This window comes from Hyaena hyaena, unplaced genomic scaffold, assembly GCF_003009895.1.
Source record: "Hyaena hyaena isolate Hyena2069 unplaced genomic scaffold, ASM300989v1 scaffold_1, whole genome shotgun sequence".
Classification (NCBI taxonomy): Eukaryota; Metazoa; Chordata; class Mammalia; order Carnivora; family Hyaenidae; genus Hyaena; species Hyaena hyaena.
The window spans coordinates 10259398-10281367 of NW_024080633.1; the positions used below are offsets into that span (position 1 = coordinate 10259398).

Genomic DNA, 21970 nt, shown 5'->3' on the forward strand with positions numbered 1-21970 from the left:
GGAGGGGCCCCAGCTTCCTTCCTTCCCGCAGCAGCATCGGGGCCCGGCGGCGTGCCGGGCGGCGCCTACTCCTTCTCGCGGGTCCACTTGATCATGGTCTCGGGCGAGCGGTACAGGAAGATGAGCTTGGCGTACAGCTCCTCCTCCAGCTCCAGCTCCCGCGTCTCCCGCACCAGGAAGATGTCCTGGCAGAGCTTGAGGATGCGGTCCACGCACGGCAGCTCCTCAAACATGATGGAGTGGGAGATCTCACTGAAGAAGCCGCGCACGAACTTGCCGATGACCAGCACGATGGACACGTAGAGCCCCATGACCCTGCCGGCAGGGGTGCGTGGGTGAGTGCCTAGGACGCTGCCGAGGCCGCGGCCACCCGCCCCCCCGGCGCCCAGCGCACTCACCCGTAGCCGGCCAGGAAGCCGAGGCTGGGCGGGCTGACCTTGTCGCTGAAGATGACCATGGGCAGCAGGTTGCACCGGGCTTGGCAGTCCTGCAGCTCTATGACCCACCACTCGAGGAAGCCGGCGGCCCCCGAGCCCACGCGCTCCCTCCGCAGCTGGACGCGCACGCCAAGGTAGTCGGCCTCTTCGTCTGGGGCAGAGCCGGCGCCAGTCAGGGCCCCCACCCTCCCCCAGGGCGCGGCCACCCCTCCAGGCTCACACACACTCACTGGGCTGCAGCTGCTTCACGGGGTTCGCTTCAGGCCCATTGGGGGCACGGATGTACTTGGGGAAGAGGTTGGGGATGACCCTGCAGGGAGAAAGAAGGCCGGGGAGTCAGGCCTGACCCCAGCCCCCGGGTCTCCCCACCCTACACCATTCACGTTGCCTGGTCCGGGGTGCCGTCCAGCAGGACCCCCCTCCCCCGCCGGCACTCACACTGACTGGTCGGAGGTGCCCTCCAGTAGGCTGGCCAGCTGCCTCCGCTCACTGCTGTTGGCAGCCAGGTCGAGGGTGTGCTTCTCGTTGGTGTACTCCACAGTGCCACCCTTGGCCAGATCCCTGTGGGCCAGGGTGGGGGGGTGAGCCACTGCGGGCCCCACCCCCACCCAGGTCCCGCCCGAGCCCGGCCCGCACCTCTGGAAGTTCCAGGTGAAGCGCAGGGTGATGGCAGCCGTGCCGTTGTACAGCTCCCGCTTCATCTGGGCCCGGCTGGGCGGGCTGATGCGCCACAGCGCCCCGGAGCTGCCCTCGATCTGTGCCGTGACGATGTCCTCGGGGCTATACTGGCTGATGAACTGCATGGCCAGCTGGGCCCAGGGCGGCACTGCGGTGAGGACCGGCCCCCGCACCCTGCCCCCCCCGCCCCTGCCCCCGCAGTTGCAGTGCGGGCCCACTCACCGGGTTCGGGTCAAACTGTCTGGACAGGTCGTCGTAGGCCTGCTGCGTGAAGGGCACGATGGACGGCTGCTGGGCACTCATGGTGAACAGGGGCTGCGGGGGGACAGTGTGAGGCTGCAGGGGCCCTCGACCCCCGGCTGCCGGTGCTGCACAGAACTCTGAGGATGAGGGAGGTGGGCGAGCTGACACAGACTGGCGGCTCACCTCGTAGCCACCCAGCTTGAGGGTGACGGTGACATCGATAGGCTGGTTGACGACGCCGACCACGGAGCGCACCAGGGACATGAAGAGCAGCGGGAACCAGATGATGGCCACGAGGAAGAGGATGATGAGGCCGCCCATGCCGTACTTGACGATCTTCTTCTTCTTCTGCCCCTTGGGCTGCGGGTATTTCTGGGGGGTGGGGCAGGGGTCAGGGGCTCAGCTCTGCCCTCCCCGGCCCCTGCTGCTCCGGGAGCCGTCCTCATGCTGCACAGCCTGGGAAAGTCAGAGCTGCCCGGGGGCCGCCCTCCCGCACTTAGCGAGGCCTCCACGCCCGGAGACCGGCGGAGTAGAGCCGAGAACCCAGAAAGCCCCTTGCGCCGAGTGAGGAAAGGACAGGCTCCCAGCAGGTGTGCTGGGACACATGCACATTGCGTGCCACAGCGGCGGGACCGCTCCCTGAGGCCGCGGTCAGGGAGACTCCCAGGGGCAAAGCCTCATTCCTGGGATCTGGTGAGAAAGCCTCGCATCTCACACAGGCACCAGCAGCGACGGGAAACCGGACGTTAGAGAAAGATCTGTGTGTCGGGGCGGGTGGGCTGAGAGCGCAGAGCCCAGAGCGTGGGAGGCTGTGGGGCAGATCCTGCCTGAGCGGGTCTAGCGCCCAGAAGAGGAGTTCTCGTAAGTCCACGGACAACCAGGGACGAAAGAGGCAGAGCACACGGCCGCCAGCACAGGAGAAGATTCTGGCCGTCGTGAGCCGCCAGGGAAACCAGAACAGAAACCGTGCTAAGCCGCCGCCTCCTAGGCACAAGCGCTGGAGAGCACGAAGAGGAACCCCAGGCTGCGGGGAGGGCAGGGACGGGGTGCTGTGGGGACTGCGCGCTGCGTGAGGCGGGGAGGGGAACACTGGGCGGCCGAGGTCCCGCATGCGAGGCAGTGCGCGCCGCGACAAGCAAAACAGAAACCCAGCCTCCGTCGCGGTTGGGAACAGTGGGGTGAGGAAGGTGGCTCGGCGCGCGATGCAGTGCTGCTCCAAATCCCCAGATTCTGACATGGGCTTCACGGACGAGCCTAAAACCCCGCAGAATGAAAGCGGCCAGACCCCGGCCACAGGGCACGCGACCACACGTGCAGGAGCCTTCGGGACCAGGCAAATCCCTGCAGAGAGTGGGCGGGGATGCCCGGGCAGAGGGGAATGGGGACGGGTTCTTGCTAGAGCGCCGAGCAGGGCTGAGACCTGGTGGGGCAGCGGCGCAGCTCTGTGACCGTGCTACACGTCTCTGAATTGTACACGTGGACGGGGTGGGTTCTGTGCCCGTCACCCCCCCCCCCCCCAGTAAAGCTGCTAACAGACACTCGGCTGACACTTTGTGTCCCACCCCGTCTCCCACCCCTCGTGCCCATGACCAGAGAAGCCAGCTGCCTGTCCCGAACAGGGTCAAGTTCACTGTCCCCTCTAAGAACCACCTCCTAGCCTCATATGGTTGTGGGCTGGCGGCCCTCAGGTGAGGGGTGGGGAGCCACCTGCACTGCCTAGTTCTCGTGTGCCCCATCGGCCCCAGGGGGGAGCGACCAGTGTCCCTCACTACCCGCCTTAGGCCCAGGCACCTTCTCAGTCTCTCGGCTGCACTTGATGATGAAGATGTTGGCGTAGATGTCCTCCACACACATCCAGCTGGACAGCGACAGCGTCGTGTCCGTCCACACCCAGTCCATCACGGCCCGCAGCTCTACCAGAAATGGCACGAGCCGGAACCTGCCGGGGGCGGGCGCTGTCAGGACAGCCTGTGGGAGACAGCCTGGCTCCCCGCACGCGGGGCCCGCCCGCACTCACCCCTGGAAGAGGAAGAGGTTGAGGTGGTTGTACTTCTTGGTGAGAAAGTTGCCCAGGATGCGGGTGGGGTAGCCGCAGCGGATCTGGTAGGCGGACAGGGCAAAGTAGATGCACTTCACGAAGTACCACAGTTGGGCCACCGCGTTCTGGCTGAACATCCTGCGGGGAACGGGAGGGCTGGTCAGGCGGCCTGCCTGGGCCACAGCCCCGAGGTCCCCTGGCCCGGCCGCACGCCCACCTCTCGGTGACCGCAGGCAGGATGAAGAACATCCACACGTGGATGGCCAGCACCAGCGCCACCTGGAAGGCCAGCTTGCCCAGCACGGTCTTGCGGAGGTAGAGGGCGCGGTCGACGACCATCGTGCTGAACTGTATGAGCAGCATGACCAGGAAGGCCTCGGGCACCTGGTCGTCCGACAGCGAGGACGTGATGTCTGTGGCTGCAGAGTGTTTCTGTGTTGGGAGAGCAGAGGTCAGGGGGTGGCTGCGGGTGGGCGGGCAGGGGGTGCCGCCAGGCTCTGTGCTCACCCCAAAGGCCCAGAAGCCAAAGATGATGATGATGAAGTCGACCACGTCGGCCAGAAACATGAGAGCGTAGACGTCGGTGGCCGCGCGGTACTGGGTGTGCAGGATGTCGTGGAAGAAGCGCTGCAGGGGCCGGTACACGCTCTGGGCCCTGCGGGGGCGGGCGGCGGGCTCAGTGCACCTGCCCTGGTGGCTCCTGCCGCCCCCCCGCCCCCCGGCCTGCCTGGGGCGGCGCAGTCACTCACAGGGCCAGGCAGCAGCTCTGCAGTTGGAGCCCCAAGGCTCTCACCCTTTCCCTTGGGCGACTCCACCGCTCGTTCCCCGAGGCCGCCACGCCTTCTGTGGGGAGCAGCCACTGCTGACGGGAGGAGGGGGCACGGCCCTGGGCGCCCAGCTCAGGCTCCAGACCACCCCAAGACCACCCCTGAGGAGGCTGGATCACCCCACTTTTTGGACCAGCAGGCTGGACCACAGGGCCGGCCGGGGCTTCATCACCTGCCCCACGGGGTGTGCCGGGAATGCGGCCGGGGCAGCGGCTCCAGGCGGGACCCTGGCGGGCCGCGGGTGGCTGTAGAGGGACGGGGCCATCGTACCAACAGCTGCGGGTTCTACGCGCTCTGTGCTCTCTTTTCTCCTCTTCCTAAAACGCAGGCTGATCCGCCTCGTGTCCCGGGGCTTGAGCTCCAGGGGAGGCTGGGGGGACCCGTCCCCTGCTCCCGCCTGCATGTGGTCCTGGGTGAGCGCCCCGGCCATCACCGGCTCCCCCTGGGGTCCCAGGGCTGCTGGCTGCTCCTCAGCCCCCTTCTTCTGACGGCCTCGGTCGTGGTCCTTAGAGAGAGGGTCCTCTTCGTGGTCCCAGAGGCCGTAGCACTGCAGAGGGAGGGAGGGAGGGAGGGGGGAGGAGGCTGGCGTGGCCACACCCTGGGACGCACAACACCTGGGCTTGCCTCTTGGGGGCGACTGGCAGGTGGGCTGTGTGCAGGGAGGTGCTGCCTGCTCCCCCGGCCGGGGGGACTCACCAGCAGCTGGGACCGGTGGAAGAACAGGGCCATGAGCTGCACCAGGTCGTACTTGATGTAGCCATCCGTCTTCTCCAGCCCCAGGATGCGTGGCGGGAAGTACGGCTTGTTCTCGTAGCGCCGGAGCACCGCGTGGGTGTTCCAGGGGAAGAAGCCAAACTGGAACAGGTACTTGGTGACCACAGTCACCTGCAGGGGAGGGGGCTCAGCATGGCACGGCCAGGACCTCCCTCCCCACCCCCCCAGCTCCGGCTGCAGCCCACCTCGGTGAAGACGATGGCCGTCATCCAGAAGCGCTTGCTGGGCCTGGGGATGGACAGCATGGCCCACAGGAAGACCAGCACGGGCAGCACCAGGGAGGCGGCCGAGGCAGTGACCATGTGGTTGAGGACGATGATGAAGTAGCAGAGCAGCTCCGAGTGGGCGGCCACGCACTGGTAGGCGGCCTGCAGCAGCCGCAGCGCCCGGCCCTGTCCCGCTTCAAACTGCTGCGCCTCCTCCAGCTCCTGGATGTGCAGGTGCCTGCGGGGAGTCGCGCCCCAGCCTCTCACACCAGCGCCCCTGGCTCCCCACGCCCGCCGCCCGCCCGCCGCCCTCAGCACCCCACCTGTCAAGGAGCAGCTCGCTGGCCGTGCGGGTGCGGGTCGGAGCACCGGCGGCAAGCTCCCGGGAGCCGCGCGGGGAAGCCCCGGGCTCGGCGCTCACGTCCCGGGTGCTGCTGCTGCTGCTGCTGCTGCTGCTGCTGCTGCTGCAGGTGTCGTACCCGGTGCTCAGGGGGCCGCCGGTGTCCTCCGTGGCGGTGCTCGGCGGCTCCTCAGCCCCCAGCCCGCTGCGGGAGGCAAAGGCCGTCACAGGCAGCCCGCCCCCTGCACTGCCCGGGCTCTGGGGCCGGAGGCGCCTCACGGTCCCTGGTGGACGAGGGGCCGGCAGGCTGCACGCCTCCCGCTCTGTGAGCCCCGGCAGCCCACACGCACCTTGACGTGGTGCTCGGTACGTCCCGGGCCCCCGGGCGGCCGGGCAGCGCAGCCTCCGCGTCCCTGGTGTACAGCTGGTCCAGCAAGCCCCGGTGTGGCTCCTGGCCCTGCGGGGCAACGGGAGGCTCAGTGTGGCAGCTCCGCCGCGGGCGGGGGGGGGGGGGGNAAATAAATAAACAAACAAACAAATAAAAGAGCTTAGGCCCTTACATCGTATCTAAAAATGGCGGGGGGGGGGGGGGGGGGACCGCAGGGGCACGGGTTGGGGGCGCTCACCGCGAGCAGCGCCTGCGTGTACAGGTAGCGCTCTGCCTGCAGCACATCGCTTATGGCGCGGTGGTGCCGCGTGAAGGTGCGCAGCCAGTCGGTGAGCCCGTCCAGCAGCGCCCGCCCCAGCACCCACAGGAAGTGCACGGTGCTCAGCACGCGCTGCATCACGTGGCTGTGGCCTGTGGGGTGGGCGGCAGGGAGGGTGCTGCAGAGGCTGCCCCGGCCAGAGGCCCCCCGCCCCCTCCCCCCAGGCTCTGGGCGCACGCACCAGCCACCTCGTCGTCTGGGCCCTCCGCCGGCTCTGCTTCCTGGCCCGGGCTGCCTCCTGGGCACAGGGGTGTGCCGGTCAGCGCCCCGCGGCCCTGCGCCCCCGCCCCCCGCCCCACACGCCGCCCGACTCACCTGCCTGCTCCTCCCGCTGCTGCCTCAGCACCGTCTGCGCGTTGGTCACCCATGCCTGGTACGCCATCTGCGGGCCAGGGCCTCGGGGTCAGCACCCTGCCTCCCCAGACGTCCCCTCTGAGTTCCCGAGGAGCCTGGGGCCAGGCCAGCACCGAGCACCTCTCGCTAGCTCCCTGCTTCAGGGCGGGGGGAGGCGGTCCCGTGAGGCTGTGCCACGTGGGCAGGGCACGTAGCCACTGTGCGCACGTGGCTGGCATTCGGTGCCAGTCACTTCCTGAGAACTAAGTAAGGACCCAAAGGTAGGCAAGAGGCCCCACCGTTTTCCGGCAAACCCGCATAGCTCTTCTCACGGGCCGGGGGGGTCAGGGGCCATCTCAGGAGAGCACGGACAGAGGCCCACGGAGCCACCGCCTGTGACCCATGCCCCCCGCGGCCTGTATGCCCATCTGACTGGGGGGCTCCGGAGTCTGAGCAGATCTGGGCAGGCTGGCCAGGAGGAAGGCAGGCAGGGGACCCCCCCCCTCACCTGGAAAGCACTCTGTGCCGATGGCCTGGGGTCCTCGGGTGGGGTCTCCTCCTCCTCCTCACTGTCAGACTCGAACAGGAAGTAGTCCCCCGAGTGGATAACTGCAGGCAGGGGGGGCTGAGAACCGTGCTCCCTCACGGGGACTCGGGCTCCACGCCCCCCACCCCAAGACTCAACCCTGTTATCTCCAGTTTAGGACGGGCCCAGGGCTGGGCTGTGCTGGCACCCAGCAGGGGTTCCCTCGGCTTCCCGCCACCCCCAGGGACAGCCACAGGGGCCGCAGGCAGGGAGCAGCCCGTGCGGGGTGGGGGCCAGGCCAGGGCAGTGACCGGACACCAGACAGGACGAGAGGAACACAAGAGCGGGCGTCGGCACGAGTACTCGGACTTAGGAGAGTCTGAGCGACACGGGGGGGACACAGCGTCTGCGTGGGGACGCGGGGTGAGGCCGGAGGCCCGGCTGGCAGGGCGCACAGCCAGAGGTGGGCACACGGGGCGCCCGGGCCCCCAAGGCAGACGGCAGCTGAGAGAGGAAGGGCCCAGGCACAGTGGTCCTGAGGGTGGTACCTGTGGCGTGGTCCAGCCAGGGCCGCCACCACTGCCTCCGTGGCGGGGACGAGCCCCCTGGACTGCCAGGCCCTGTGGAGGGGCAAGGTGGGCGTGAGCCAGCAGGGGAGGCGTGGGGAGGGCGCGGGCAGCACCGCGACGGAGGGGCCTCGTGGTGCTGTGGGGGTGCAGCCGCTCGCAGGGGCACGGTGAGCACACGGCATGGGACAGACGGGCACACGCGGCACACACCAGACAGGACACGAGCCCTGCGAGCCCCGCACGCTCACCTGGCTCCTGGGGGGGGCCCGTGGGCTCCGGGGGGCGGTCACGGCCGGCTCGGCTCTGCCTGTGCTTCTCTTGTTTGGCGCGGATGCGCTCCATCCTGGGGGGCAGGGGCGGCTCTGAGCACCGAGCTGCTGGCGAGAGCCCGCCCGCCCCCCCCCCCGCCCCCGATGGCACCTACTGCCTTTTCAGCTGGGCCAGGGACCTCTCCTCGGCCTTGCGGTGCAGGTCGATGCTTTTGAGGTTGGCAGCGTTGTACAGAGCGAAGCCCCTGCGGGGAGGCGGGGTCACCCCAGAGGCACTCAGCTCCTGCTCTGGGGCTCCCCGCCCCTGGCCCCGGCCCAGCCTCCAGCCAGGTCCCTCTGGCTCACCAGCCCCCTCGTCCCCTGTCGTGAGCTGGGATGAGGAGCAGAACCCCCATCTGCTGCCTCTCGTCTCATGAGGGTGAGAACACGCCAACAAAGAGGCGCCCGCGGGCCGGCAGCCAGGCCGCGGGGGACAGGAGGGCGGGGGGCGTGCACACGCGGGCCGGCGTGGCGGCAAAGACAGGCGGAACCGCCAGCCAGTGGCAGAGCTGGGGCGGAGGCCAGGCCCAAGGAGGTCGCCTGAGTGGCAGGTTAATGTGACGGGGCAGGGCCCCGGACCCCTGGGGACCCGAGGTGGGGCCCGACCTGGAGGCCTGCAAGGCGGTGGCCTGGAGCTCAGCGCTCACGTGCAGGAAGTAGCGGCTGAGGAAGACGCGGCGCTGCAGCAGCAGGAAGAGGAAGCAGACGCTGTCCCAGAGCACGCCGGCCTCCTCCACGGGCAGCAGGCAGTCCCGGTCCCGGCTCAGCATCTCCTTGGCTGCGGGACGGGCCGGCACGCGTCAGGGGCCTGCCCCCCCCCCCCTGGCCGGGACCCCAGGAGCAGTGCGTCTGAGCCCGCCCACAGCACGCCCCCCCGCCCACTCACGGTCATAGTAGCCTTTGACGGTGCACACGAGGCTGAAAAGCTGGATGACCCAGCAGAAGTTGCTCTGCATTTGTTCCACGAAAACGCAGGACAGGAGCTGGGGCGGGAAGAGGGTCAGGGTCAGCCGGGGCCCGGCAGGGGGTGGGGGGGCAGGGAGGCGGGGCCGGGCCAGGCGCACCGAAAGCATGTTCTTGGAGATGATGACGGTGACGTTGTACAGGATGAGGCAGTCCCACAGCACGAGGCGGGCCCGCGTGTGCTTCTGCAGCAGGCTGGTCCCGAACAGCAGCAGGTAGAAGCAGGCCAGCAGGTAGCCCAGCCCGAAGACGCTGATGCGGGTGGCCCCGGTGACGAACACCACCACCAGCACCAGCCAGAAGAGGTAGCGGAAGACGGCCACCTTCAGCATGTCGAGGTAGGACCTGGCAGACGGGGCGTCACTGCGGGGGCGGGGCGCCCCCACCTCCTCCCGGCAGCCTGGGCCCAGGGCGGCCGCGGACACACCCCTGCTGACAGCTCGGCGCCCTCCTCCCGGCCACGGGGGTCCTGCCCGCCGCGCCTCAGGCCTGCGGCCCCAGCCTGCGCCCAGCACCCACCTGCAGTAGATGAAGTTGGGCACGGGGTCGGGCTCGCCCTGCGGCACCTCCAGGCGGTCGGTGTTGGTGCCGGCCACGTGCTGCCACTCCTCCGTGTGCTCGGCCACGAACACCTGCCACTGCTGGGAGGCGCACAGCAGCAGGAGGAAGTCGCCTGCGGGCACACGGGGGTCGGCTGCTGCGCTGCACCGCGCCCGGGAGCCACCAGCCGCGGGGGGGTGCAGCCTGCCCGCACCCATCCTGCACCCGAGGCCGTGGGGGCTGCGTGAACACCAGGGGTGGGGGAGGGGCTACGCCTGACACGTCTCTGTGCCGCACGCACATCAGGAAGTGTGGCTGATGGGCGCCCAACCGGACGCCACGCAGGCATCCGTAGGCACACCTGCGTCTGTACCTCCGTCCACCTGGGTCTCACCTGCAGCCACCCCCTACTCACACCTGTGCACACGGACGTGGGCCTGGAGAAAGGGGTGCCCTTATGGGAAAAGGTCCCTCCGGGGAACCACAGGACTGGCCGCCCGTGAGGCCTGGACACCGTGTTCCTCACTAACACAGGTGGGCCTGTGCTGGAGCGCCACCCGTCTCCCGTCTCCAGGCCAAACCTCCCCACCCTCCAGGGAGGCCGGCGCGTGGGGGGGGGGGGGGCAGCGGCACTCACTGATGAGGTTGGTGGAGTTGGGGGTCCTGAAGAAGTCAGGCAGGTACAGCCACTTGATGAGCGCCGAGTTCATGGGGATGGCCTGGCTCCAGCGCCATGGGTAGTCTGTGGGTGCAGGGCGTGTGTCAGGACCCGCTGCCCGACCCGCCCACAGGCCTGCGGCCTCACCCCTGCATCCACACGGTCTCAAACAGTGCATCTCTCGTTTGGAATCTTGGGAGCAAGATTCCAGCGCGTTCCTACCGACGCGTTTCTCAGGGTGGACGGGCCGGCGGACGGGCCTGCTGCAGAGGCGCACCCAGTGGGCCCTGAGTGAGGCCATCAGAACGGCCCAGACAAAACTCAGTGACACGAGCAAATGCTGGCGAGGATGGGAAACACCACGTGCCACGTGCATCCCTGGCGGGGACGTTAAGGTGGGACCACACTGTGCGCATTAATCCCCGACAAGTGGTAACCGCGTGTACCCAGACGCTCCCAGCTCTGTCACTGCAACTAGGGCCACGCGGGAAAATGGCTGCCTTCCAGGAGCCAGAGAGGAGATGGGCTCCGGTCCGTCCAGGGCACGGACAGTCCTCAGCGGGGTGAGGACCCCAAGCGCCACACACAGCACAGTCGCCAAGCGGAACATGCCAGCCCCCCTGGCGACCTGGGGTACAGCCCTGGTTCCGTGACATCAGCGCCGCAAAGGGCCGGCCGGACCGCCTGCTCAGGGCACCGGGCGGGGAAAGCCTGGTGAGTCCGGGGACCGCAGTCCACCTTACCTGGGTGCCCTGGTCACAGCCCCGGGAACGAGCTTCACTGTTTCATAGACAGAGACTGCCCTGGTGCTGGGGCGCCCGGGGTGGGGCGCAGACCACAGGTCTGCCCGGGGCACCCACGTGTGACACAGTCCCGGGAGCCGAAAGGGAGCCCGACAGAGCGACTTCGGAAGAGTGTTCGGACAAAGGCACCAAAAGCGATGAGCCGACCGGGGCCCAGATCTGTCTACATTTCAGCCTCCAGGGAAAAAGGGTCGCTCCCGGGTTGGGGTTGGGGTCTGAGGTCGGGGTGGGTCGAGGATGGCGGAGACAGATGGGGCGGGGCGAGGACTCCGGGGGCGGGGACAGCTGGGGGCGGGGCGAGGACTCCGGGGGGCGGGGACAGCTGGGGGCGGGGCGAGGCCTCCGCAGGGGCGGAGACGGATGGGGCGGGGCGAGGACTCCGGGGGGCGGGGACAGCTGGGGGCGGGGCGAGGACTCTGGGGGGCGGGGCGAGGACTCTGGAGGCGGGGACAGCTGGGGGCGGGGCGAGGACTCCGGGGGGCGGGGGCGGGACTCCGCGGGGGAGGGGACGGCTCCTGGGTCAACTAAGGCAGGGGCTCCAGGGCCAACGCGCTGCCCGCAGGGATGACCGAGCAGAGGACGCCTGGCCTCGAGTGGAACCCAAAGCAGCAGCATCCAGAGTCCGTAAGGATATAAACCAGCAAGTGAACAAATGTGCGGGACGAAGGAGCGCGCTTCTGTCCTGAAGGTGCCAACCCGCATCTCTCGGAGAAACAAAACCACCACCAGGAAACTGGCAGCGATTCCCGCGGACGCGACCCACCGCGGAGGCTGCCATTAGCTGGAAGGGTCCAGAAGACACAGGCCGCACTCGGAGTCTCAGGGGAGACACCGCGCGGCCAGCCCTGCGCCCCAGTGACAGCACGGCCCAGAGAAGAGACACCCGCCCCGTGTGAGGCGCAGGGAGGCGCAGGCCACAGCCACCTCACAAGGACACCACGCTACCTAGAGCCCGCTGCTCCTCAGAAGTTCCAAGGTGCCGAAAGGTGAAGACGCCCGGGGAGCTGCCCCAGCGCCGAGGGGACGGCGGACTGGAGGCCACGGGGGTGTGCGTGGGGCCCCAGCGAGAGCCGCGCCAGGTGCACGCCTGCGCTGTCACCGCTCAGTCACCACGTTACATCAGACTAACGTCAGGGAGCTGCTTCCGCAACTCTGCGAGTCTGCACACAAACTCAGCAACCACACAAAACAGGAGCGAAGGCGGGGGCAGGACCCGAGAACCTGGAATGCGTTTGGCCACGTGCCATGTGGTTGGTTTGCAAGGCATTCTGGAAAAACCAGTCAGGAGCGGTCAGGTCGGTGGTGGCCGAGCAGCGCAGGGATTTGGCCCACAGCCTCGCGCACCGGCACCACCCACAGAACCACGGCTCAAGCCTCAGAGCAAGTCAGCGTGGCCTCAGGGGCCCTGGGGCCGGCCGGGCCGTGGGAGACATGCCGGGCCGCAGGTCTGCCGGGAAACAAGGGGAGGAACCCGAGCGACCAGCCCACGGGATCAGTGGGAAACGTCAGTCCTGTGGGGCCCGCCCGTGGCGCACCCAGGAGGGGGCACATGCAGACACAACACAGGGCCGGCCCGGGTTGGAGCAGCAACTCCTCCACCACGTGGGCCGCGGACACGGAAGGGCCACCATGGACACGGAAGGGCCACGGAAGGGCCGCCCGACTACCGCTCTCCCAGGACAGGACACAGCAGGAACCGCCCAACGAGCCCACATTCGGGGCCGCGGTGCCTGCCCCCCGCCCCCGCCCCACCCCGACTGGGGGCTGCCTGTGCCCGCCTGCCCGCCCCCTGCCCCACCCCCACCGGGGGCCACGGGGGCAGAGCACAGCCAAGTGCAGCCGCCGGGTCCTGTACCGGAGCCAACAGCCACCGGGGCCACCCCTGGGGAACGAGGCCAAAGCCAGGCTCTGCAGGATGGACTGCGGCGCGTGGCCCCTGCCCCAGGCTGCCCACCCGCAGGGCGCCGGGCTCCGAGGCTCTCGTGCGGCTGCTCCCTGCTCTCTATGTGCAACTTTCCCAAAATAGAAAATGAAGAGACGAGAGGGTGGCCAGTGCCCCCCACCCCCATCAGGGATGCTGCAGCCGGCAGGGCCCGTGTGTGGGGGGTGGGCTGGACTGGGGCTGGGGCACCCTCGCAGGCTGCTGGCTCACCGAGGCAGAGGGCAGGGGGGATGCCCAGGCACAGCAGGTACTGGTACAGCAAGAACAGCGCCAGGAAGAGACAGTAGTTGGGCCAGAGGCGGGCAATGGCCCCGCGGTGCCGGCGGGTGAGGATGGCCACCAGCCAGCAGCCGTGCAGGATGACCATGAAGTTCATGCGCTGCCCAATCACGTTCACGGCCATCAGGAAGCAGATCTGGGGGTGGCAGGGGACGGGGTGCACGGTGAGCTGCCGGGAGGGCCTCCAGGTCCCACCTGCAGCCGGGCTGGCTCAGAGCACCGTGGGGGCAGCGGCGCAGGTTCACCTCAGCCCACACTGTCATCACGGAGGCGGGGGGGGGGGGTGGTAGTTGGGCACGTCGCCGCCATGTGGGGGGAGGGACCACGGCTCCCGAGGTGCCAGGGCTCAGTGGAGACTGACCCAGACCACGGTCAGGGTCCAGCCCCCTGCCTTGCTCCCCAGGGACATGCCGACTGAGCCTGGGGGGCCAGATCCCCAGAGGTTGTGCCCTGAGTCCAGGTCTCCAGGTCTGTGCCCTGTGCTCCCCCTGGTGGCCCCCGAGGGCCAGCATGTTGCAGATGTCCAGCAAAGGCCCCCCCAGCCCTGCCCGGGGAAGGGGTGAGGGCTGACGCTGGGCCTCACCTCTAGCCCAAATTTGTAGAAAAAGAAGTTGACAAAGTACTTGAAGCAGCTGAGAAGATCCCGGTCCAGCCGCTGGCGGGTGCCGTCGGCGAAGACGGCCTGCGCGGGCAGCGGCGCCAGCTGGTGCTGCCGGCGGTGGTGCTCCTGGCGTCGGTAAACCATGGCCTCGAACACCAGCAGCAGCAGGACCTGCAGGTGGTTCTGGGGAGGGGGGCACGGTCAGGCGGCCCCCACCCCCACCCCTGCCCCGCCACCCCGCGGCCCCTCACTCACCTGGATGTAGCCTAGGTTTGGGAAGCCCTTCCGAACCCCGAACCAGTTAGCAGGGTCGACGGGTCCCCGGTACAGCAGCGACTGCTTGATCTCCAGCTTCTGCAGGTTGGTGCTGTTGAGGAGGGGCTGGGGGAGGGGAGAATCAGCACCCGCTCCCACCTGGGAGCTGATATGCACCCCGGGGGCTGCCCGGCCACAACTCCAGACGGGGCCGGACCACGGCTGCCCCCCCCGCCCAGGACTTGTGTGGGCTGTCGGCCTCCGACCGACCTTATGGGGATGGGGACAGGGTGTCTGAGGGAGGGGAGCAGAGAGAGGAGACGGCAGGCAGGGGCTGGGGGAGGGGAGCAGAGGGGAGGCCGGGCGGGCGCCCCGGCGTGCCAGCGGCCCGCACACCTCGGTGCAGTTACTGGAGTACTCGTGCGGGCTGACGACCTTCAGCTGGTAGAGCATCTTGCACACGATGATGATGCAGGTCCACACGGTGGACAGGCAGGAGGCCATGGGCCGGAAGCGGGGGTAGGGCAGCGCGAAGGCCCACAGCACCACCAGGAGCAGGTTCATCACGGACACCTGGAAGGCGGAGGCCGGGCTGGGGCAGGCGGAGCGAGCAACACCTCCCCAGGGCCTCCGCGGTCTGCCGCCGAGGGTGCCGGCCTCCAGGGGACCCGAGACCCCCCTGCGAAAGAGGGAGCTGCGTCCGTGTCCTCCTCACCTCCTTCAGGGCCACCCACACGGTGTACAGGGCCACCAGCTTGAAGACGTGCAGCTCCAGCAGGCGCCGGGCCAGCACCTGCACGCGGGTGAGGACCTCGGAGAAGCGGTCGGCCAGGTCCAGCAGCCGCTCCGCCACCAGGCCCCACTTGCTGGCGGCGGCTGTGAGAGCGGGGCCGTGAGGACTCCGGGCCGGGGGCTCACAGGGGGCTGGGTGAAGGGACCCCACACCTGCCCGTCTGACTCACCTTCGGGGACCTGCACGGCCTGCTGGGGGGCGGCGGCGCTCAGCCCCTCCTCCCTGGCCACCTCCTCCTCCTCCTGCAGCAGTGGGGTCCCGCTGACTGCGTCCTGCCTAGGATGGGCCCCAAGGTGTCACTCCCTGCCCCAGACTCCGGGCCCGGCCCGGCCCTCCCCTCTCCGGGGCTGGAAAAGGCCCCTCGTATGGCCCAGCTGGTGTTCTGCCCCCATAACCAGACGGCCAGAGAGAGCAGCCAGCACCACGGCCCCATAGTCTCCGAAGGGGGCAGCCGGGGCCATCACGCTGCTCCAGGCCCTCCCGTCCGAGCCCGTCGCCCTCCTTCCCTTCCCGGAGGTGGGGGGGGGGGGGCGCGGATGATGAGGCCCTTCTCTGTGTGGGTGGATGGGGGGAGGCGGGGCACGTGGCAGCCCCTGGGGACCCCCCGAGCCCCGACTGGAGGCAGGGGGAGGAGAGGGGCTGGCCGTGGAGGGTGGGCGCACCCGCGAGCCCGGCGGGGGAGGTGGGCGGCGGGCGGGGGCGCGCGCCCCAGGTCGGTGAGGCGCATGAAGGGCTGGTGGAAGTAGTGCAGCTGCAGGATGCAGGCCAGCAGGAAGAAGCCGGGGACCAGGATGCTGGAGAAGAGCTCGGACACGCTGAACTGCTCCAGGCCCAGGTCCCCCAGCCTGGCGGGAAGGGCAGCCGTGAGACGGGGGCGGGGGGTCCCGCCTGCCCACCTGGACAGGCCCGCACTCCCGGACACCCGCCCGCCCACCGCAACCCCCGCCACCCACTGCTCATCCGTGAGGCCGGTCAGGTTGCGCCAGTACGCGGGGAAGTCCTGGAACTGGAACGTGTAGACGGCGCAGAGCACCAGCATGGTGTAGGCCACCACCAGCCACCAGAACGCCCTGAGCAGCCTCCTCCACAGGCTGTAGTAGACCTGCCGGGCGGCGCGCAGTGAGGCCCGGCCCGCGGGGCCCCCCACGCCCCTCCGCCCGGCCCGGGGCACCCCTGCCCCCGCCCACCCAGTACCTGGAAGAGCGTGAGGCACAGCAGGAAGAGGAGCATGTACACGATCTTATAGACGACGAGGCGGCCGGCAAAGCTGACCACGATGAACATGCCGGCGCACACGTAGATCCAGTACTTGGCATACAGGCCCGTGACCAGCTCGCCCAGGCTCCGGAGCAGCGTGCGCGTCCGGGTCGGCTCTGCGGGCGGGTCAGGGGGCAGCCGAGGCTTGGCTTCCGGGCCCCGGGGAGGGGGGTGCCGTCCCCTGACCGTCCCCGCCCCTCACCTGGGCCGTCCACGGTGACCCCTAGCAGGCCGGCAGCGCTCTTCGCCTTCTTCAGCAGCTTCTCCTTGACGAACTGACGCACCAGGAGCCAGAAGGTCAGGGTGAACAGCAGCTGGTGGGGAGGGGCCGTGTCACCGAGAGCCGGGCCGCCCGGGCTCCCCCAGCGCCCGCCTCGCCTGAGGCACGGACTGACCCTCTCGCATACGTGCATGGACACAAGCTTGCACACTTGCGCACACGACCTCACACGTATGTGTGCGCGCACACAGCTCACGTGGGGAGATACGAGCCGGCACAGGTGTCCGGACGCCACACCGTGGCGCACAGCAGTCTCACCCGGGGACGCAGTGGGGACACAGAGATTCGCTGACGCCCAGGGGAGCTCGCGTCGGGGACCCAGGGACAGCGCACCCGATGACACAGGTCATCGTTCATTCCCCCGACACTCATTCAGCCACCGCTCTGGGCTGGCCTGACGGGACCCCGTGGGGACGGGCGGACTGCGCACGCGGCCCATCCCGGGGCGCCGCACGCACTCACCATGGCGCCGAGGTCCAGGCAAGGGTAGCGGGTGTGCTCCAGCCCCAGCTGCCGCAGGCTGACGGGGCCCAGGGTGGTGGGCAGCTCGGGACGCAGGTCCATGGCCCACACGTAGCGCAGACCACACAGCGCCAGCCCGTAGAGGAGGAGGAAGGGCGAGCAGAGCATGGCCAGCTGGTGGCGGCTGCGCACCGTCCAGATGAGGCAGGCCCAGAGCAGCAGCACGAAGGCCAGCCAGCTGTGGTAGGTGATGCTCCACACCTGGACGGCGGGGCCAGTGGGCGGGGCGCACGCACCCCCTTCCCCCCACCTGCCCTCGCACTCCCGCCTGGCCGCGCGGGGACGGGCATGCACGCGGCACAGGATGCACGTTCCCATACGCACCCACCCGCTGCACATAACGTGCATGTGCGTGCACACGCGCACGCACAGCCTGTCTCTCGGCCCAGCAGGCCACAGCTCTGTTTCCGGCAACAGGGCACCAGGCTCTGTGAAACCCAGGCCACCGTCTGCCTCCCAGAACTCCGCGAGGGAAGCAGCAGGAAGAGCCTCCTTACCATCATGGCGATGAGGGCGCAAACGTAGCTCTGGTCCATGATGAGATGGCCCAGGCCGTGCAGTGGCGACCTCTCTCTGGGCTCAGCCAGCCTGGGGGGCACTGAGGGGTAGGGGACAGAGGTCACCAGAGAGCCGGACCCCAGCGGGGGTGGCTCCCACACCAGCAGGCCAGAGCCCCTTGCCCACACTAGACTCTGCCCTAGAACTGGGCCAGGGGCCCGTGCGCAGGAGGGGGTGTGTTCGGCAGACGGCTTGCAGTGGGCACTGCGGGCAGAACGTGCCGGCAAAGGACCCGCCTCCCATCGGACACTGTTCCCCGTGTGCCGTGAGGCCCCGAGCAGTCCTCGGGCCATCGCACATCTGGGTTTCCAAGACTGTGAAAGGCCAGGTTGGACACGACGGCCCTGCCTCCCGTCTGTCCGGCTCTGTGCAGGCACGTCCCCCGGGTGCCAGCTGCAGAGGCCGGCGATTTCACCTCCTGCCTCGCGCAAAATGGAAATTCGGCCTCAGGGGAAAGAGAAAAGTGCCCAGAAAAAGGCCCCGCCCTCCCCACGGGGCCACTGTGGACACAGGGCTGCCAGGCACAGCCACCCAGGATACAGCTGGCAGCCTGGGCCACAGGCCCAGCCCGGGGTGGAGGCAGTCCAGTCCTCTGGGAACCGGGAGCCAAGGTCTTAGGCAGCAGCCTGGCCCACGTCCTGGCCCCGGGGGAGGGGGGGTGCCAGACAGCACAGCCCCAGAGGTCAGCAGGGCAAGACCTCCCGGTGGCCACCAGGGGGCAGCACCAGCGTGGCTGCGGAGGGTGGCGTCCCCGGACAGCCCGGGCAGCACGGCACTCACGGGGGCGCTGCCGGACGGGGCTGTGGCCGGTCAGGTCGTGCACGGTGCAGCTGTCGGTCTCCGGGTCAGACCCTGTGGTCGTGGGCAGCACGCGCTGCAGAAGCAAGCGCACACCCGGTGAGCAGAGTCCGCAGAGCCCGTGGGCGGGCAGGCTCCGCAGCGCGCTCCGCCCGGGCTCCTTACCTGGGCAGCCTCCTCCTCCTTGGTGGCTACAGCCCTGGCCTGGCCCTGAGGCCACTGATCCACCCGAGTCAGCTCCACCTCCTGCTCGTCGTCGCTCCCGGCCGCCTCCGGCCTCTGCGGGGACCAGAGCCACGCTCAGCTCCCAGCCAGCAAGCCGCCCAGAGCGGGGAGGGCGCCGGGCGCAGGGGCTCACCTGGCCGGGGGGCGGGCGCGGGCGCAGCTTGAGGAGTGAGGTCGCGGTGTAGTAGAGCAGCAGCAGGATGCCGGGGCTCACGTAGACGGGCCAGTCGTGGCTGGTATCGAGCACCAGCACGTTGGGACGGGAGCAGTTGCTGGAGACCACCAGGGCCTTGAGGCCGAACACCCTGCCCAGGGGAGGCGAGCGCTGAGCCGGGGAGCGGGCAGCGGGGGCCAGGCGAGGGGACGCGACGGGGCAGGCGCCGGGGAGCCTCACCTGGCCCAGATGCCAGCAGGGGGCAGCATGGCCTGGGCGAAGGGCGTCTGGTAGCAGTAGACGCAGATGAGGTGGCCGGCGCCGAAGCAGCCCACCACGGCGCAGAGCGTGCTGAAGCCCAGGGGGCTGATGCGGAAGTGGCAAGCCCACCAGGTGCAGACGGCCAGGAAGAGCAGGAAGTAGACGCCGGACAAGGCCGAGGGCTGGGCGATGCCTGCAGGACCCCGCCGAGGCGTCAGGGCCACGCCGGCCGGGCCGGGCCACGTGACGGCGGTCCCGATGGCCCGTGGGGAGCTGGGCCGGCGGCCGAGACACACCCCCCCCCCGCCACATGCCGGGTGGTGCTGGGGCCCCCGCTCCCTGCCCAGCGCGTACCTGCCAGCGCCAGCAGCAGGATGGCCAGGGTCCGCCCGGCCGCCACCAGCAGCCAGTGGGCCGTCACCTGGAACCTGGTGGCCAGCCGCGACCTCTGCCTGGGGGCCGGCCCAGGGGCTCCGCAAGGCCCCGCCGGGGAGCCGGCGTCCACGTCCCTGCTGTCGTCGTCCTGCTGGGGTCACGGGGGTGGGGCCGAGGTGGGTGCGGGGCACTCAGGCCGCACGGGCAGGGAGGAGGCCTCCCTCAAGTCCCGCAGGCCCTGCCACGCGGTGATGACCGACCCGCACAGGCTGGCCTCAGATTATTCCGGAACCCCGCAGGTGCCTGTTTACCTCCCTCTCTAGACCAGGGGACCTTGAGGGCAGGGCAGGGCCCACAGATTCCTGCACACGTCCTCGAAGCCCCTGGCTCCTGAGAGGCCCCAGTGCAAGATTTTCAGGAAAAAGGGACACGTGTGTGTAAACACCGTGTCACTGCCCTTCACAGTTTATAGGGGTCACCGCCCTTCACAGTTTACAGAGCACCTTTATGTCCGTACCTCTCGGTCCCATGGCTGAGGCAGCACATTCCCCATGAGTAGAGAAGTGGGGGTGCAGGGGAGACCCCAAATATACAGTGGGGGCCCCCAGTTTGACCCTGCCCCCTTTCTGCTGTCTGTGGGGGTCCTGGAGAGCCAGGGGCAGGTGGGCCAGCCAGGCCTCACAGAGACCCAGGCCTCCGACCCTGACTCTACTTCAAAGTTTCCTAGAACAGAGCTGTTTCCCGGGTGCCCAGCCCCCCGCCCCCCATCCCACCTGCAAACCGGACGCCACGCTCGTGACTTTCCCAGAGGGCGGCGCTCAGCTTCCGGGCTAAGCACACGGAGCCGCCGGAGCCGCCGCGGGACCTGCTCACATCCCAGCTCATGCCTCCCGGCCATGCAGCCTCGGGCAGGTCACCTAACCTCTCGGAGTCTGTTTCTCAGAGGTCAGGTGGGGGTGGGGCCCGGATAGGGTCCAGCCTCACAGAGCAGGAAGGGGGTGCGGAGGCCACAGTGGGGAGTCCCTGAGCAGTGACTGGGAGGGAGGGGGCAAGCCAGGGGAACCAGGGTACAGGGCAGCTGGGACCCCAGATTTCAGAGCAGGAGGCCCAGGGCCCTGGGAGGTGGGGGCCCAGCCAGCCTGGTGGGGGAAGCGTTCACTGGGGGCACTGCTGGCCGAGGCCGTGGGAAAGGAGTCCGTGCCCGTGACGGGGACAGAGGCAGCTGCTGGGTGGACAGGCAGGTGCTCGGGACGTCCAGTCGGCCAGCTCTGGCTCCAGCCCCGACTCGGCAGGTCCCTCCCCCAGCGCAGCGGCCGGAAGCCCTCAGAGCGCGTGTGCAGTGCACGTGACATGCGTGTCAGAATGCGTGTGCACGGCTCCACGCGCACACGGTCCTGCTGGGTGGCATCACGTGCAGGCGGCTGTGGGCTTTAGAGCTCACACCTGCAGAGGACACCCCACCCCTTCCATCCGAGGTCTGTCTACACCGGCCACCCTAGCCAGCGAGACGGCACAGGTTCTCATGTGCCCCCGAGGACACCCAGAGCAAGGGGGCCTGTCCCGGTCGCCGGGCAGACCGGAGTCCGGCACCCCCGTGCCGCCAGGGCAGCGCTGCGCTGTGAGGGCGGAGGCAGCAGGGTGGGTGTCCCCTCCCGTCCTTCCCCGGATTTGGGGATCGAATCCAGCCCTTTCCTGGCAGAGCTGTTCCGGGAAGCCTGACCCTGCCAGCAAGGCTCCCGCACAGTGGCTCCCACGTGCGGCTAAGCCGCTCGCAGGGCAGCCCCGGTCCCGGACGGGACACACACCTCCCACCCCTGAGGCCTCATCTCTCCATAACGAGCACAGGCCAACTCTTACAGCATAAAGTATACACTCGTGTGAAAAAGACACAGTCAAATAGTCCTCAAACGGCTGGGAAGGACGCAACCCCGCCCCTGCCCCGCAGCACCCGGGCACCCCGCCCGCCTACGGCCCTCACCTGCTCCTGGGCATGCTGGCTCCGCCGGGCTCCACGCACCAGGCGCCCACACAGGCCAAGGCACACGGAGGAGACCACCAGGACCCCCAGGTCAGGGGCCACCAGCCGGACGGCATTGGGGATGTCCTTCAGGTCCAGCCTGTGGAGGGGCAGGCAGCACCCACCAATGGGTGGGGGAGGGCAGGTGCCGGGGGCGGGGGGGGGCGGGCAAGAAGGGAAGTGGGGACCCCAGGTGCTGGAGGCCCCAGCCTCGGGCCTGGGAAAGGAAGGCAGGGGGAGGGCTCACCTTGTCACCCCTATGTGCTGGGAGAGGATCTGCCAGGGGCTGCCTGCGGAGAGAGGCATGGGGGGCGGGGTCAGCAGCGCAGCCCCGCAGCCCCGCAGCCCTGCCAGGAATCGCCCTGTCTCTGGGCTGCCCACACAATGCTGCCTCTACTAGTAGGGAAACTGAGGCCCAGCCAGGCCAAGCCAAGGGGGCAAATGGGGATCTGCAGCCAGGAGCCCAGGCCGGGGGCTCAAAACCACCAGCTGAGGCCACCGCACCTTGGGGTCCGTGTGGGAGGCCTGTCTGCGAAGGCAGGACCCGTGCGCCCAGCAGGCGCTTAGCTCCGCTCCACGCCCCGCCTGCTACCCTGGGGTACGGACACGATCCCCACAGGCTGAAATCGGGAGCCCGGCCAGGGCGGGGGAGCCGTGGCGGCAACACTAGCTGTGGGCGCCGGGCACCCACAGTTCACGTGTC

The 21970-nt window shown here is 69.1% G+C and overlaps 1 protein-coding gene across 1 annotated transcript in view; it reads right to left on the reverse strand.

Annotated features, from left to right (window-relative positions):
• Positions 1-6: 6 nt before the first annotated feature.
• The window catches only part of PIEZO1 (piezo type mechanosensitive ion channel component 1), a 51260-nt gene continuing 29296 nt past the window's right edge, over positions 7-21970 (reverse strand). The window contains exons 4-51 of the mRNA XM_039226848.1: positions 21515-21557; positions 21229-21367; positions 19230-19401; positions 18855-19068; positions 18594-18765; positions 18401-18514; positions 18218-18311; positions 17377-17477; positions 16820-17080; positions 16280-16391; positions 16015-16193; positions 15774-15922; positions 15483-15665; positions 14990-15096; positions 14743-14903; positions 14424-14600; positions 14028-14153; positions 13755-13955; positions 13103-13307; positions 10127-10231; positions 9469-9622; positions 9051-9294; positions 8873-8969; positions 8593-8764; positions 8103-8192; positions 7927-8021; positions 7658-7729; positions 7092-7192; positions 6566-6632; positions 6432-6488; positions 6170-6342; positions 5894-6000; positions 5527-5748; positions 5183-5441; positions 4920-5108; positions 4494-4770; positions 4146-4239; positions 3904-4051; positions 3614-3828; positions 3376-3534; positions 3150-3297; positions 1542-1730; positions 1338-1430; positions 1074-1246; positions 876-998; positions 668-747; positions 399-588; positions 7-315 (exon numbers count right to left, since the gene is read on the reverse strand). Of these exons, the coding sequence (XP_039082779.1) occupies positions 66-315; positions 399-588; positions 668-747; positions 876-998; positions 1074-1246; positions 1338-1430; positions 1542-1730; positions 3150-3297; positions 3376-3534; positions 3614-3828; positions 3904-4051; positions 4146-4239; positions 4494-4770; positions 4920-5108; positions 5183-5441; positions 5527-5748; positions 5894-6000; positions 6170-6342; positions 6432-6488; positions 6566-6632; positions 7092-7192; positions 7658-7729; positions 7927-8021; positions 8103-8192; positions 8593-8764; positions 8873-8969; positions 9051-9294; positions 9469-9622; positions 10127-10231; positions 13103-13307; positions 13755-13955; positions 14028-14153; positions 14424-14600; positions 14743-14903; positions 14990-15096; positions 15483-15665; positions 15774-15922; positions 16015-16193; positions 16280-16391; positions 16820-17080; positions 17377-17477; positions 18218-18311; positions 18401-18514; positions 18594-18765; positions 18855-19068; positions 19230-19401; positions 21229-21367; positions 21515-21557 (7253 nt within the window). The 3' untranslated portion in view covers positions 7-65. The remainder of the gene's footprint in view (positions 316-398; positions 589-667; positions 748-875; positions 999-1073; positions 1247-1337; positions 1431-1541; positions 1731-3149; positions 3298-3375; positions 3535-3613; positions 3829-3903; positions 4052-4145; positions 4240-4493; positions 4771-4919; positions 5109-5182; positions 5442-5526; positions 5749-5893; positions 6001-6169; positions 6343-6431; positions 6489-6565; positions 6633-7091; positions 7193-7657; positions 7730-7926; positions 8022-8102; positions 8193-8592; positions 8765-8872; positions 8970-9050; positions 9295-9468; positions 9623-10126; positions 10232-13102; positions 13308-13754; positions 13956-14027; positions 14154-14423; positions 14601-14742; positions 14904-14989; positions 15097-15482; positions 15666-15773; positions 15923-16014; positions 16194-16279; positions 16392-16819; positions 17081-17376; positions 17478-18217; positions 18312-18400; positions 18515-18593; positions 18766-18854; positions 19069-19229; positions 19402-21228; positions 21368-21514; positions 21558-21970) is intronic.